The 13,556-nt window shown below is 50.3% G+C and overlaps 1 protein-coding gene across 1 annotated transcript in view; it reads right to left on the bottom strand.

The window, feature by feature from the left end:
- The window catches only part of Iqsec1 (IQ motif and Sec7 domain ArfGEF 1), a 326,390-nt gene that overhangs the window by 23,878 nt on the left and 288,956 nt on the right, over nucleotides 1–13,556 (bottom strand). The window contains 2 exon segments of the mRNA XM_021639271.2: nucleotides 3,812–5,058; nucleotides 8,820–9,111. Coding sequence (XP_021494946.2) covers nucleotides 3,812–5,058; nucleotides 8,820–9,111 — 1,539 coding nt within the window.

Genomic DNA, 13,556 nt, shown 5'->3' on the forward strand with positions numbered 1-13,556 from the left:
CTGAGGACCATTGGAGGCCTGGCTAAAAACTACAGGGTCTTAGGGCAAAGTAGTTACAGTTCAGCCAAGGACACGAGGGCTCAGGCTCTCAGATCTAACCCTGAAAGGGCCCTTGGGTTCTGTGAACTACACCTAGAGCTGAGCCCCAGAGCTCTTCCCTAAGGAAGAGCCTTAGGAAGGGACCTAATTGCTCTAGGACTGGCAAAGAGGTTCTGGCTTGTTTAACTGGCAAAGTTATAAGCAATTCAGAATCTCCAACACTCGCTGACCTGGCATCATGATGAAGTGAAGGAGGAAATTGAAGCTGGGTGCTTTCTTGTTAGAGGCTGAGGTGAGCACCAGCCAGGGTCTTGGGGTCTGTTTCATATGGAACCTTACTGGCTCCTACCAGTAGCCACCAGCAAGATCTCTCAGAACCAGAGCTGCTGCAGGCTGCCCCATTGGGGCTATAGGCTGCTCTGGCCTGTTTTACAATTATGTACCTATCCTGGTCTCCAGTAACCACATGTGTCTACTGCCCCTGGAAAGCAAAGTTAATTTTTATTATTTTCAATTAATACACACCGCTAGGTTGGGCCTTTCAGTCCTGTCTCTGGCAATAAAGAGACTATCTCTCCAAATTCACCTTCAATCTGGAGGTGTCTCCAGTTTCCCTGAAGGGTTTCAATGAGTTGATTCTAAAATTCATGAGGAACAACTTTATCCATAAGGAGTGTGACAATGGAAAGAGGTCCTTGTCTTAAAATACCATGGCACATGAGTGGCTGGGGAGATGACATTCACACACATATATATGCATCAGCACCTGCACACTCATGAATATACACATGCACAGCAGATACATGAGAGTGTAATGGTTAGACCTGATAGTAAGGGTTGGTATGTACCTCGGCAGTGAGCATTTACTTAGCCTTTGCAAGGTCCAGGGTTCAGTCCCCAGCAGGGTAAAATAATTAGAAGAATAGAAAACAAAACATAAAAAGAAAAAGCAATTTCAAACACAAAGGCACTGGTGACTACACTAAATAAAATTAAACACTTTCATTAGATAAGAGCAGTACCGTTAAAGCTAATTAGATTCCTCAGTGTCCCTTTCATTGTGTTCAAATTATATCTAGAAAGAAAAACTCTAGGAGAAAGACAAGTAGTCAGCAGGGGACATAATTGTAATTCTGAAAGAGTCATCCTTAAGAAGGCCTCATAATGACACATCCTTAAAAGCGACAAACATTGGACATCAGGAGGCCAAGGCAGGAGGGTCATAAGTTCAAGGCCTGCTGGGGCTGTACAGTGAGTTCCAGGCTAGCCTAAGCATTTTTTGAGATCCTGCCTCCAAATATAAGGGCTGGGGATGTAGCTTGGTAACAAACCACTTGCCAGTGGCCCTAAGTTCAAGACTTAGAACTGGAAAAAAAAAAGAAAAAAGACAGCCAATGAAGAAATGACAGTGAGTAATCTGAAAGGTGGGTTACAGAAACCAAATAGTAAGGTGCTAGCAAATGGTGCCTTTAAAGTAAGCAGAAAGTGCTAATTACAACAACATATACTCTGCCTGGAGGAAGCAGGGCAGTGCTAAATGGAGTGGGTGGGAGCAAGCATTGTCAGATCCAAGGGTAGGAAACAGGTACAGTCCCTTTAAACGTGAACTTGGCAGCTCTGATACCAAAGAAAGTCTCTACCCAGGAGCCTACGATCCCACTCAACTGTCATCCTGAGAAGGTGCTGGGAAAGTCCACATTCCAGGGATACAAAGAGGCTGAAGCAACAGCCAGATAACCCTCAGAGAACCACTCTGGGGTGCATCACATGTGGCACACATGAGAAGGGACAAAAACCAAATGTAATAACAACAAAACAAAACATAAAAACCCAAACAAACAAAAAACAAAAAACAGCAAGCAAGACCTTCAACAACCAGCCACTAAGAGGCCCTAAGTCAAAGTCATCTAGCGCAGGCCACTAGTGATGAGAGCTGGGTCATGTAACACATTTGTCCTTGTACTCTTCACATACTAAGCTTGCAGGCTCAGAGTCTGGAAGGAGGTGCCATCAGCACCAGCCCTCCTGTTTCATAGATGTGGAAAACACAGAACAACAGGTCCACAGACATAAAGACCTGGATGGGCTTGGGGAGACAGTTCAGTCATAAAGAGTTTGCTGTGCAATTACAGGGAACTGAGTTCGATGCCCAGCACTCATGCCAAAAGCCTCCCATCCCAATTCTGGGAAGGCAGAGACAGGAGGACTCCAGCGTTCACTCGGCAGCCAGCCTAGCTGACTCGCTGGCTTCCAGAGTTAGAGACACTATCTCAAAAAGTAAGGTGAAGAATACAAGCAAACCCGACATCAAGCCCGCTGTGCTCACCCATGCACATACACGTGACCTCAGACAAAGCAGAGGCTCCCATAGTCCAAGATGATGCGCCCTGAACTAAAAGGTTTTTGTTGTCAGGCAGGATGTATTTTTGTGTTGCACATGTAATTAAGTAATGACAGATTGAGAAAGAATCTACGAAGGCCAAAGCTGGCTGGTTGAAGAGATTGTTTCCTTTGCCTCCTGAACCCTACTGCTGGCCTCCACCAGTCCACTCTGCTGCAACCCCCACGACCGAGGGATGCGAGGCAGTCCTGGAGCAGGGCAGTGTGTAGGAGTAGCAAGACCAACATAGGACAGATGAACTAAGCAGGAGATGTTCATCAGTGACCTGTGGGCTCTGGCTGTGGCTTCCACAGTGGTGGGTTGGCTCTTATATGCAACAGGCCACAGGTAAGGAAAAAGGTTATAGGAGTTCCTCTCTTGGCAAACGTGAGGAGGGGTCTAAGACTCAGCTCCTGGAAGCCTCAATGAAGGCTACACAGCACACCCTTCCCACCAGGCCCTTCTTGCCCCACTCCATCTGCACTGTTAGGGATGCTCAAAATCATGCCATCCTAGTTTCAGAGGAGCAGAGGAACATCAGTATCTGGCTTAGATGTGGCTGGCCCCCACTGTGTCCCACTACCCTCCTGTGGCCCTTCTGGGAAATCCCTAGGGTGTATGCTTGTAACCAGCAGGAAGGCTAGTCACATGCTTTCTAGGTCCACAACCCCCAGGGAGACCACACCAAGCTGGTGACTGATGACCCCAAATCCCAGAGGCCCCAGGGAAGGAAATAATGTAAAATCTCAGGTTAAACAAGAGCTGCCAAGGTCCCCTCTGAGGGTGTGCTCAGCCCTCCCCACTTCCCATGCTATTTTTGACCCTGCTAAGAATAGCTTGCTTTAAATATCCGCTTCTTACCATTGCTTTGCTCTCAGGGCTGCTGGCTGCACCTTCCCCGAACCCCACCAGAGCAGCCACTCAAGCTGCCCAGTCCACAGCTCCCCAGACCTTGCCTTTTCCCCTGTGCCCCTACAGACACAGACCTGCCACGGGCTTGTTCCAAGACCTTTGTGTTTCACATTGGCTCTTAACCTGACATCTGAGGATGAGCCAGCTACAGGGACACAAGGGTGGATATGATGGGTAGGAATTTACTACAGAAAAGTTCCCATTCTGCTGTTTAGCCCATGAACATCTGCTACCTCTACAAATGGCCCTTAGAAGGAGATGGGTCTCTTGGGATTCAAAGCTGTTCTAACCATAAACATGGTACAGCATCCTGCCTTGGCCTTACAAAGGCTGCCTTAAACTTCGGCCTCAGTAAGGGTGTGGGCATAAGCTCAGAGCAGGAGGGAAGATGGATCATCTCTTGCTGGCCCAGCCTAGGTCCAGGGTGTGACTGTCAAGGACCATATGGGTCCTTCCTCCATGCATGAAGGGGGAACTCACTTGTTGAAGAGATTCAGGCCAATTCGGTAATGCCTTTTACGGATGACATCATTGCTGAAGGCTGGTGAGTCCCAGCTGTTGCGGGTCTCCTTGTGGTACGTCTGCTTGCTGAGCGTCTGTTCCCGTAGGCTGTCCCTTGATGAGGACTCAGAGCTGCAGTTAATAGTGTCATTGGAGTTGGACGTGCTGTTGATGCTATCATTGTCCCCATCTGAGTAGTCAGACTCAGATTTGCTCTGCCGGTTCGCTGAACCATTGATGGCTAGGTGGCTCTCGAGAGGTCTGGGGGGCCGAGGCCGCAATTCAGGTTCCTCCCGAGGGAGGCCTTTGGGGGGGCCACCGTGGGGGCCATGCTTAGGGCTGCCCTGCTGCCCACCGAGGCTGCGCTCATAGGCACTCTGCCTCTTGAGTGAGCTGCGATCCGAGCGGTCACTGAGTTCCACAGAGCTGTCACTGGGCGGCTCAATGGTAAGCAGTGGAAGGTGCTCCACTCGGAGCCTTGGCTCTGGCCGCTCCAGTGATGGTGTGCTTCGGCAGCTCGTGTCCGTGTCAGCCTTGTCCTCTTTGTGGGCCAAGGCCCAATAGTCCTGGGCTGCACCCCCAGACCTCAGCCGCAGGTCCGACTCTGTGCTGGAAGGCCTATCACCAGCTTGTGAGAGTGGTAGAGGCGGTGACAGCTCTTCCTCATCAATGTAGAGGGTGACATCACTATACGAGGCTGTCATCTCATCCAATTTGCGGTGGTCCATGCTATGCAGGCCCGGCTTGGGCTCAGTGTCCCGAGCCCGGGCCGTGTCTGAGGCTGGTACCTCCTCACTGTGTAGGCTGCGGCAGTTGAGGGCATCATCAATAGACTCAGCCAGGGACTTCACCTGCCGGGAGAAGGCATCCTCCAGTTCCGTGATGGCATCTGCAAAGTCACTGGAGGGGGCCGGAGACTTGAGGGCTGGATCGCTAAGGTCTCCACATTCTGAGGGCACCAGGGCACCCAGCTGGGAACCATCATTGGTCACAGAGACCTGCTTGCCCTCAAAGTAGGAGCTGTGCACCTTCTCGGGGCCCTCAAAGGAGAACTGCATCCTCATGTTGGACAGCACAATGCGACGTGACATGCGGTTCTCCGACATGGAGCTGCGCAGGCGCTCAAAGTTCTTGTTCATCTGGTACTGGCGGAACGCCGTCTGGATGGTGCGGGCTGCATGGCGGGTCACGAGGCGTCCCCCATACTTGCGTTCTAGCATTTCCACCTGGTGGGGTAAGGAGAGGAGAATGTGGGCCCTGTGTAATGGCACAGAGATAGATACCTGTGCTCCATACAGACGTAAACTGGGATGGTCTCACCACATCTCCAAGTTGCTAAAACAGCAGCTTAGGGCTGCTGAGGGTTTTCAATGTCAAATAGGACAGATAAGTGCCAGGGTTGGGTGAAATGGGGTAAAGGTGGTGGTACACATATGCTGAGCATCCCAACACCTCTGGTTACAGAAAGTGCGAGCCCTGTGGTTTTTCTGAAGATGCATCTACAGATTTGACCCCCAAGGCTGGGAGGCTGAGGGGGTCAGGACCTAGTCAGAGAGCCTCGCTTGACCTTGGCTCTGACTCTCATCAGCTGTGAATGAGCCTTGGAACCATGAAGCCCACCATTTCCTTATCTGATGAGAGGCAGCAGCAGGGCCCACTTTCTAGTGCCTTAGTAAGTTCACAGTGATGGAAGCCAAGTGCTTGGCACAGGCCAGGGGCAGCTGGCTAAAGACCTACCCATTTCTAGGTAGCAGCTGAAGTTGTGCGGTCTCTGTCCTCCTTACTACAAAGATGGCTGAGTTAAGGCCCAGGGAGAGACTGGCAGGGCAGGCTCTCCTTCTTTGCCCTTTGGTTCCATGAGCACAGATGGGTGCACAGCTATAGCTCTGCAGGGCATGGTTGTGAAGTAGAAGGGGTTTTAGTTAAGCAGTCAGACACCTCAGCTCAACATCTCTCAGAGTGACCCATGGCCTCCTAAAGTCCCAGACGTCATGGTCTGCCTAGCCTAAGGGCTAATCCTGAGTCCGGATCCTGGGTAAGTAGGAAACACACTCCTTCAGCTACAGCCTGGTTGGTCTGCAAGGATCAGCAATCTACCTCTGGCTGTTGGGGTCAGGCTGTATCTATGTAGGGATAGGGAGAGAGTTCAGGTCCCCAGGAGGAGGTAAAACCCTGATTCCAGCTGTCTGGCACTATAAACCAGGATCTCACCATGTGTGACAGTGCAAATGGGAGACACACAAGGTCCCTGTCCTGGGGAAGCACAGAGTGTGTGAGGTTAGACAAATGTACAGTCAGATACAGAACATGAAAGACACTGAGCAAGGCCAGGGCTGTGGTCCAAGTCTGGGAGAGGCTCCTCTGCACACCATCTCAGGGCCTCCAGGGACAGCCACAGAGGCTCTGGGTTTTTCTCCCTGTCATCCAAAGATGGCTATACTGCCACATCAACAAGCAAAAGCACTACTGGCTGAGGGGTAAGAGAGCTCCGGGTCAGAAAGGGACCAAGGCTGAGCCTGGGAAACCCTCTTCCTTCCCTCAAGTGCTTCGGAAGCCTTATCCTGGAATCCCTGCCAAGAGCTTCAAAAGCACCAGTCACCAAAGCTTACTCCATGGCCTTCCCTGATGACCTGCACCTTGGAAACCATCCTGCTTTCCAAGTTCCCAAAGTTTGTGTGTATTGTGTTGGAGGGCAGAAATGGGCTCTGTTATGAGTCACCAAAGAAAGCCCCTTGCTGTCCCTCCCCTAAGGCACTTGACCTAGCCCCACTTTCTCTCTTACTCCTAAAGTCACCATAGCTATCCTGCCTCTGGTCTGGAAGTGACATGAGGGCCCATCTTCTGGGACCCAGAGGAGGGAAAAAAACTAATACTTGCTACCCCATGGGTTGCCAGGGACCGAATGAACCACACCCTCACACAGTTCTTAATGGTAAACAAGGGACTCTGTTATCCCTGCTTCCAGATGACAGGAGGGAAGCCAGTAGCCAGGCTCCACAGTCAGTGCCAGAGATGCTGGCCCTGGGGCCAGGACTCATCCTTATAGGCTTACTTGCTAAGGATTCTCTCAAAGTAGCATGCATGGGGATCCAGAGGAATTTCCTTCCACAAAGTGCAACTGCCACCACTCAGAGACTTGAGGTCATTCCCTTATCTATATGCTCGCCTCTTGCTCTCAGGGACGGGGAAGGAGAAGGGGCAGAGAAAAATGCATCTGATTTCCCAGTGACTCTCCTCACAAAGATGGGACTCTACCTTTCTCTCACAGCTCTCATGTAATCTACCCTACTCCTACGTTTGCCTTGCTTGCCAGGAAGCTCAGTGCAGAATGGAATACTACGTGGCTACTAATGTTAACTCCTTTTGCCTTGTTCCAACTTTTCCCTGTCTTTTTTTCTTTCTTTTTTACTCTCACATACACCAAGGTCATTCTTGTCTCAGAGCCTTGGAGCATACTGTTAGCTCTTCTCCAAATGCCCAGTTTTCAAGCCAGCCACTGTCATTTGCTACAGCCATGATACTCAAGAGTCCCTCTAATTCTTCTTCCAGAATTATAACCCCCAGGGTCTGTGTCACTTCCTGCAGTGAAAATGTCTTAACTGCTGACCTGCTTGTCCATCCACTGTCCAGCAATGTCGCTCAGGTACAGCAGCCTCATTTTGCTGGCTGTCCCCATCCCATTATCTGGCACAAAAGGAAATTCAGCTAGGGGTGGAAAGAAGGTGAACAGCTGCATCTTTGTGGCATGTAATCATTCCTACAGCCTGTATGCTGTCTTAACCATGCCCAATTCTATTTCATGGTCCTGGGCAGATGACAACAAACGCTTCAGGAATCACTCTGAATCTAGCCAAAGCTGAGAAACTCAATGTCGGCTGTCCCGCTTGCTGCTGGAAAAGGAATCATGGGCCACAGCATGGGGGAATATCTGCTACTAGGCCCCTCGTGAATCTCAACTAATAGGAAGGAGAATAAAAGCGTATGAGCAGAAATGGACAGGGTATCCTGTGTCACAGAACATCAATCCAGGTATGAGAGGTCAAGGCTGAGGGTTATCTGCTAAGGGAAATGATCCATCTGAGGGCACCTCACCATGCCCACAAGAAAATGTGGCTACGTTAAGCCTAGACCTCTATTCTTCAAGGACAGAGGCCCTTGGAGAGCAAATAGGACAAAGCGTCTAGCAGACATAAGCAGGAGGGAGAGCACATCATCTGTGGCTGTGGGAAGGGGTCCTGGTGTCAGCCCATGGGACTGCCTGGGAAACACGAGAGCTTGCCCAGAGCACAAGGCCCGGAGCTATGGAATGCCGGCCACATGTGCTTGTCCCTACATATCCCTGAAGCTCAGGGCTCTCCTGAAACCTGGCATTGCTCAGAGACACAATCAAACATCAGGCACTCACTCCCACACTGGCCTGTTCACTGCTGGGCACCTATACCATGAGGATTTTCTGTGCTCACAGCAACCCCAAGAGTGGGCCAGGCCCTCTGAACCTTGGGTCTGAGGCCTGAGGAAGAGCTAAAGCTATCAATGCAGACATCTTCTTGAGTCTACAACTGTGGAGCCACATGCCAAGGGAGAATACAGTAAGTAGCCCCCTCCCTCAGGCCTTTCTTGGGCCCTAAGAACCTCTTTATGGCTACCTTATCCTGGTGGTGCTAGGCCATGACACTTAGACACCCAACACAGGCCCCATATCTTGGCAGTGAGAGATATTGAAACCTACAAAGGCAACATTTGAAGAGAACTCTATTTAAGTCCCCAGAAAGGATGTCAGTGCCCGTAACCATCAGTGTAAATTCTTTCCCACATTTCAGCATAGCTGGGCTGGGAAAGGCGCAGAAAGAGGTGGAGACAGGGATCTCCTCATCCTCAGGTGTGCACACCAGCTCATATCTGGAACCCATCACCAAAAGCATCTGGCAGCTGAGGCTTCGTGTCACTTGGGAGACCATGTAAAGCAGGCAGAGACCCCGCCACCTACCTGCTTGTCTTGCAGATCTGAAGAGAGCTCATAGCTCTCAGAGAGTGACCGAGAGCGCTTGATGGCCTCCTCCTCAGCCTGCTTGCGCAGGACTGAGGTCGAGTGTTGCAGCCGGGGCCTCCGTGTGCGCTGTTGTGGTCCTGGCCCTGCGTACAGCCCATAGGCGCCCACTGATGTATGCTCGTAGTGGTCTGGGCTCAGGCTGGAACCAGGCACCAGGGGACCCTGATGGTAGGCTGAGGGGCTGTCCAGCGACGTGCCAGTCTCGCTGCTGGGGACCTCGCCCTCAACACTGCAGAGGAGAGAGAAGAGAGACATATGCTGAATGGGAAAGCAGAACCCAGGGAGTAGGGCAAGAAAGAGCCCTCCCAGGCAGCCAGAGACCCTACAGAGCCCTCTGCTCTGCATCTTCCTGGAGCTTCTGAACAACTTGCATGTTCTAACTTCCAGCATACTGTACTGATGAGGCTGGTTTCCCAACCAAGAATATCAACTCTCCAAAGCCAGAGGTTTTGACCCATTGTGCTGATGGGCCCCACAGTTAGAACAGAGCTTGGCCCGTGCCAAATGCTCAGTGTGTTTTGAATAAATAAGACCATTAACCTCTCCTATTACCTGAATTAAAGGTAGGGCTGGTTTTGTAACCCATATCCCCATGATCTTTTAAAGTTAATTTTTCTTTATTTTATATGTAGAAGTGTCTTGTCCGCATGTATGTATGTATGTATCTGTGCCTGCATATCTCCTGGAACTACAGTTACCGACAGTTGTGAGCTACCATATGGGTGCTGGAAACTGAACCCAGGACCTCTGCAAGAGCAAGTGCTCTTTAAAGCTCAGACATCTCTCTATATCCTGGAGACAGCATCATCAAAACAAAACACATTAGGTTGGACCCTGGTATAACTGAACTGGTATCCTTCAAAGAAGGGAAATTCAGGATACAACATGCACAGGGGAAGATAGTGTAACGACATGAGGAGAAGGCGGCACACCAAGGAGAGAGGCTCAGGAGAAGACAGTCAGGCCACACCTCCATTGCGGACTGGCAGCCTCCAGAGCCTTAGATAATGGAAGCCTGTAGGTGAGGTCCACCTTTGGTATTTTTCATGGCAGGCTTAGAGGCAAACATAAAGCTGCACAAGTGTTTTAAGTTTTAACACTCCCTGCAAAGAGGACCTGTAACTCCCTGTACAGGTGAGAAAACTGAGGCCCATATAAACACTGTCCCAGGTACCACAGCAGAAAATGGGTCCCCTTCTACCTCACTGCCTCTTGTCCCTCAGAGTACCTTCATGCCAGGCAGGAGCAAGGCCAACTAATGGGGACAGAGGGACTGGCTGCTGACTCATCCCAACTCTGGGCCTGGAACATTCTATTCTGCACAGACACTGGTTTCCTCTGCAGTTGCTTTTTAGTGAGGAATGGGAAGAAAAAGGAGACACTGATTTAAAGAGTTTCTAACATAAGCCCTCATCTTTTGCCAGGCTCCCTCTCCCAGCGGGACCAGACACCCAGGCACTGGCAGGGACTTTAAAAGGCCTGTAGTGCTTGGGGCAGGGCGGAGGGTCTCTAGAATGGGCACAGAGAAAAAAGAGAAGGGCCCCACCCAGGCTGCAGTTCTTTCCAATGTCCGCTCTTCAGAGCAATGGGGAATGTCTTGCACTAAACAGCTTGGCAGACAGGCTGCCCTTGCCTAGTTCTGCTAGAGTCCTGTTGTTTGTTCTCCAGGGCAAGAACAGACTCCAGAGGGTCCATCCAGGGTGGGGCTTGTGGAAGGGAGCCTGAAACAGGAAGGACCAAAGCTGCCTGCCCTTGGACTCTAACCGCTCTGTGCCACGGACAGCAGCAAATCTCAGTACCTGCTTTCTGGCCCATATCTTAGAAACAGGACTTCCGAGGCAGCAACTGTCTCTGGCCTCCAGGGACAGGCAATGGAACATGCTCCAGTGGTTAAGGTATGACAACCATTCTTTGAGGAGGACCTGGATCAGGAGCTAGAGACATATGCTTTGCCTGGGTCTGCTTATAGTTTTCCTTTCAGTAGTATTAGTTGCTTAGTACAAACACAACACCCTTCAAGGATCTCTGGTTACCACAGAATCACTGGACCCAGTGTGTGTGTTTGTGTTTGCACACACAGGGGATGTTAGATCTGAAAATTCTCCCATAGTTTTTTGAAACTTGGACTAGCACTTTTCACTAAATGCTCAGAACTTCAACCAACTGTCACAAGGAGGGAATAAGTCCCATTAGAATTGGGCCACCCAGGGTACAGAACAGCAGCCTCCACTGGGAAAGCCCACTCTGCCTCTCTGACACCAAAGCTGGGTCCCACTTTGGTGTCACGTGGGTCAGCACACACAAGGACGTATGCCCCTTAACTGAATGCATGTTCTGGTCAGGGGCTGGAAGAAATACAGCCTGTGCCTTTTGTAGGGGGTTTCAAACCAGCTGAGCACTGGATCAGAAGAAAGAGAGCAGAGCCTGAAGCCACTTGGTGGTCAACAGACTATACCAGAACCACAGGGCACTTGGTCAGATAAGAGTGGGCTAGGCCTGGCTCCTGGTGCTCAAGCTCAGAATCTTTTCTTGTTTGGCCCAAGAACAGCTTCAAGGGCAGAGCATTTTGTTCCTGGCCACAGGGAGAGATCAGGACCTAGGCTGCCTGCAAGCCTGGGAGTTCTAGCCTATCCAATAGGCTTCAGCTTGGGGCAGAGGAGCTGAGCACAGAGACTTATCTCCAGCTGGCTTTGCCTCCATAGATGAGACACCAAAGTGAGTGTCTGCCCTGGAGAGGAGTATCTTTGGGATGAGTCTAGGATGAAAGAGGTCAGGGATAAACAGGAACTTTCTAAAGCTCTGGGCAGTTTGGGACCAACAGGTTTTCAGAATGTGCTTGGGAGAGAAGACTAGGTTTCTCCAAACCTTTGTCTGTAAGAAGGGAGGGGGTGAAGTCACCAAAAGGCAGCTCATCAGTGACTCCTCTGGAGCCAACCCAATCTCAGTCAGCTGGAATTACCGTTTGTCAATGTCTATGTGAATGGCAGCCCTGGATTGTGTGGTGGAACAGACTGTCCACAGTCCAGAAAAACCATACCCAGGACCAGAGAGATGGCTCAGCAGGTAAAGGTGCTTGCTTGCCAAAGCTGAAACCTGAGTTTGCTCCCCAGGACCACATGGTCGAAGGAGGGCCTACTCTCTCTTAAGTTGTCCTCTGATCCCCATACACATGCCATTGCACACACACACACATACATGAAAGAAAAAAATGTAATAATAAAAAAAAAAGATTCTGCTCTAACCATCCCGTCGTAGTAAAAAAAAAAAAAAGTGTGAACAACTTCATGGGGACCTGCTGCAGACGTGAGGACAAAGCCAGCACCCAGGACCTTCCATAGGTGCCTCAAGGACCTATCGTGACAATACAAATCCAAAGCCACACAGTGTCACGCGCCAACAGAGGTTTTTCTTGACTGGAGTGTTTCTGATTTGGGAGGGGCACAGACATGCTAAGTGAAAAGGCCCATGCTAGGGCAGGCATGAGCAGGGCTGTCCTAGTTTACTCTGGTGGACACTTGGACATTCAGGGAGGGACCTAGGATGACTTTTCTCTGCAATAACCCCCTAAAGCTTCTTCATGAGGTTGACTGAGTGCCACCACACATTCTTTGGGGGTGGGCTGGGGCAAAAACTGTCCCTGTTGCAAAACAGCCACAGACGCTCACAGTGTCCTGGGATACAGCCATTTGCACTGAGATTTTTCTGAGTTTGAGGAGTGATCAACACATCAAGTCATAATATTTCCACTTAGGATCTATTTCCAAGGACATCACCATGCTGTAAGTGAGGAGTGTTCTGTATGTTAGTCTCTAGCCAGGACTCTGGGGTGGCAACAGCTAGACCAGGTCCTACATCCTGACCTGGCACCTCCTCCAGCCTGAGCTCTGGTTCTGTGTCTCACCTTCCTGACACCCAGGTTCATTTTCCTAAATCCAAGTCTGTCAGACAAGGCTAAACACCCCAGAGTGTGTCTTCAATAATAGCCCTCAATCTACCACATCTCTTCCAGACTCCCAGACTACACGCAGACCAAGGAATGGGACGAGACTGGCATTCCACATCCCTGACAGTCCTTAACTATTCAGTTTCTAGAATGTTCTATGGCAGTTAGGTGGTTGCTGCCTGTCACATGTCTCAGAAGATGTTTGTGGTTCAACAATCTTTCTAGGCAAAGAAAGCCAACACACAAAGGGTAGATACAAAGATTCACAACGCTGTGGTCTCTAAGCGCTGCAAGATTAGAAATAAATGTAGACGCCCACCTAAAAGGGACTGACTGCAATTACTTTTATACCCACACAAGGGAAGTAATGTCAAGACGGGGAAGATTTGACCTGACAGCTGTTCTTATGAAGAGACCTGGAGAGGTTTCAGCTGACTATAAGATTGATGTGAGCTGATGCCGTAACACAGCTGAGGCCCTGTGCCGCACTCAACAGAAAGCCAGAAGCAAAAATAGCCCTGGTGCAGTTGTCAGATCACAGCAGAAGCCTCTGCATCTTGGAGCTAGGCTGGAGGTGGCAGACCTTTCATCTTTCCCTCACCAGCCCCCTGCAGACATTGCTAATCTATCACTGACTCCCTCCTGCTGATCTTGGGTGGAGTCTCAGCTGGGTTCCATATAGATTCCCTACATCTGATCCTAGCTGGCATGGGAGATGGACCCTGTGGGTC

Source organism: Meriones unguiculatus, chromosome 5 (assembly GCF_030254825.1).
Source record: "Meriones unguiculatus strain TT.TT164.6M chromosome 5, Bangor_MerUng_6.1, whole genome shotgun sequence".
Lineage (NCBI taxonomy): Eukaryota > Metazoa > Chordata > Mammalia > Rodentia > Muridae > Meriones > Meriones unguiculatus.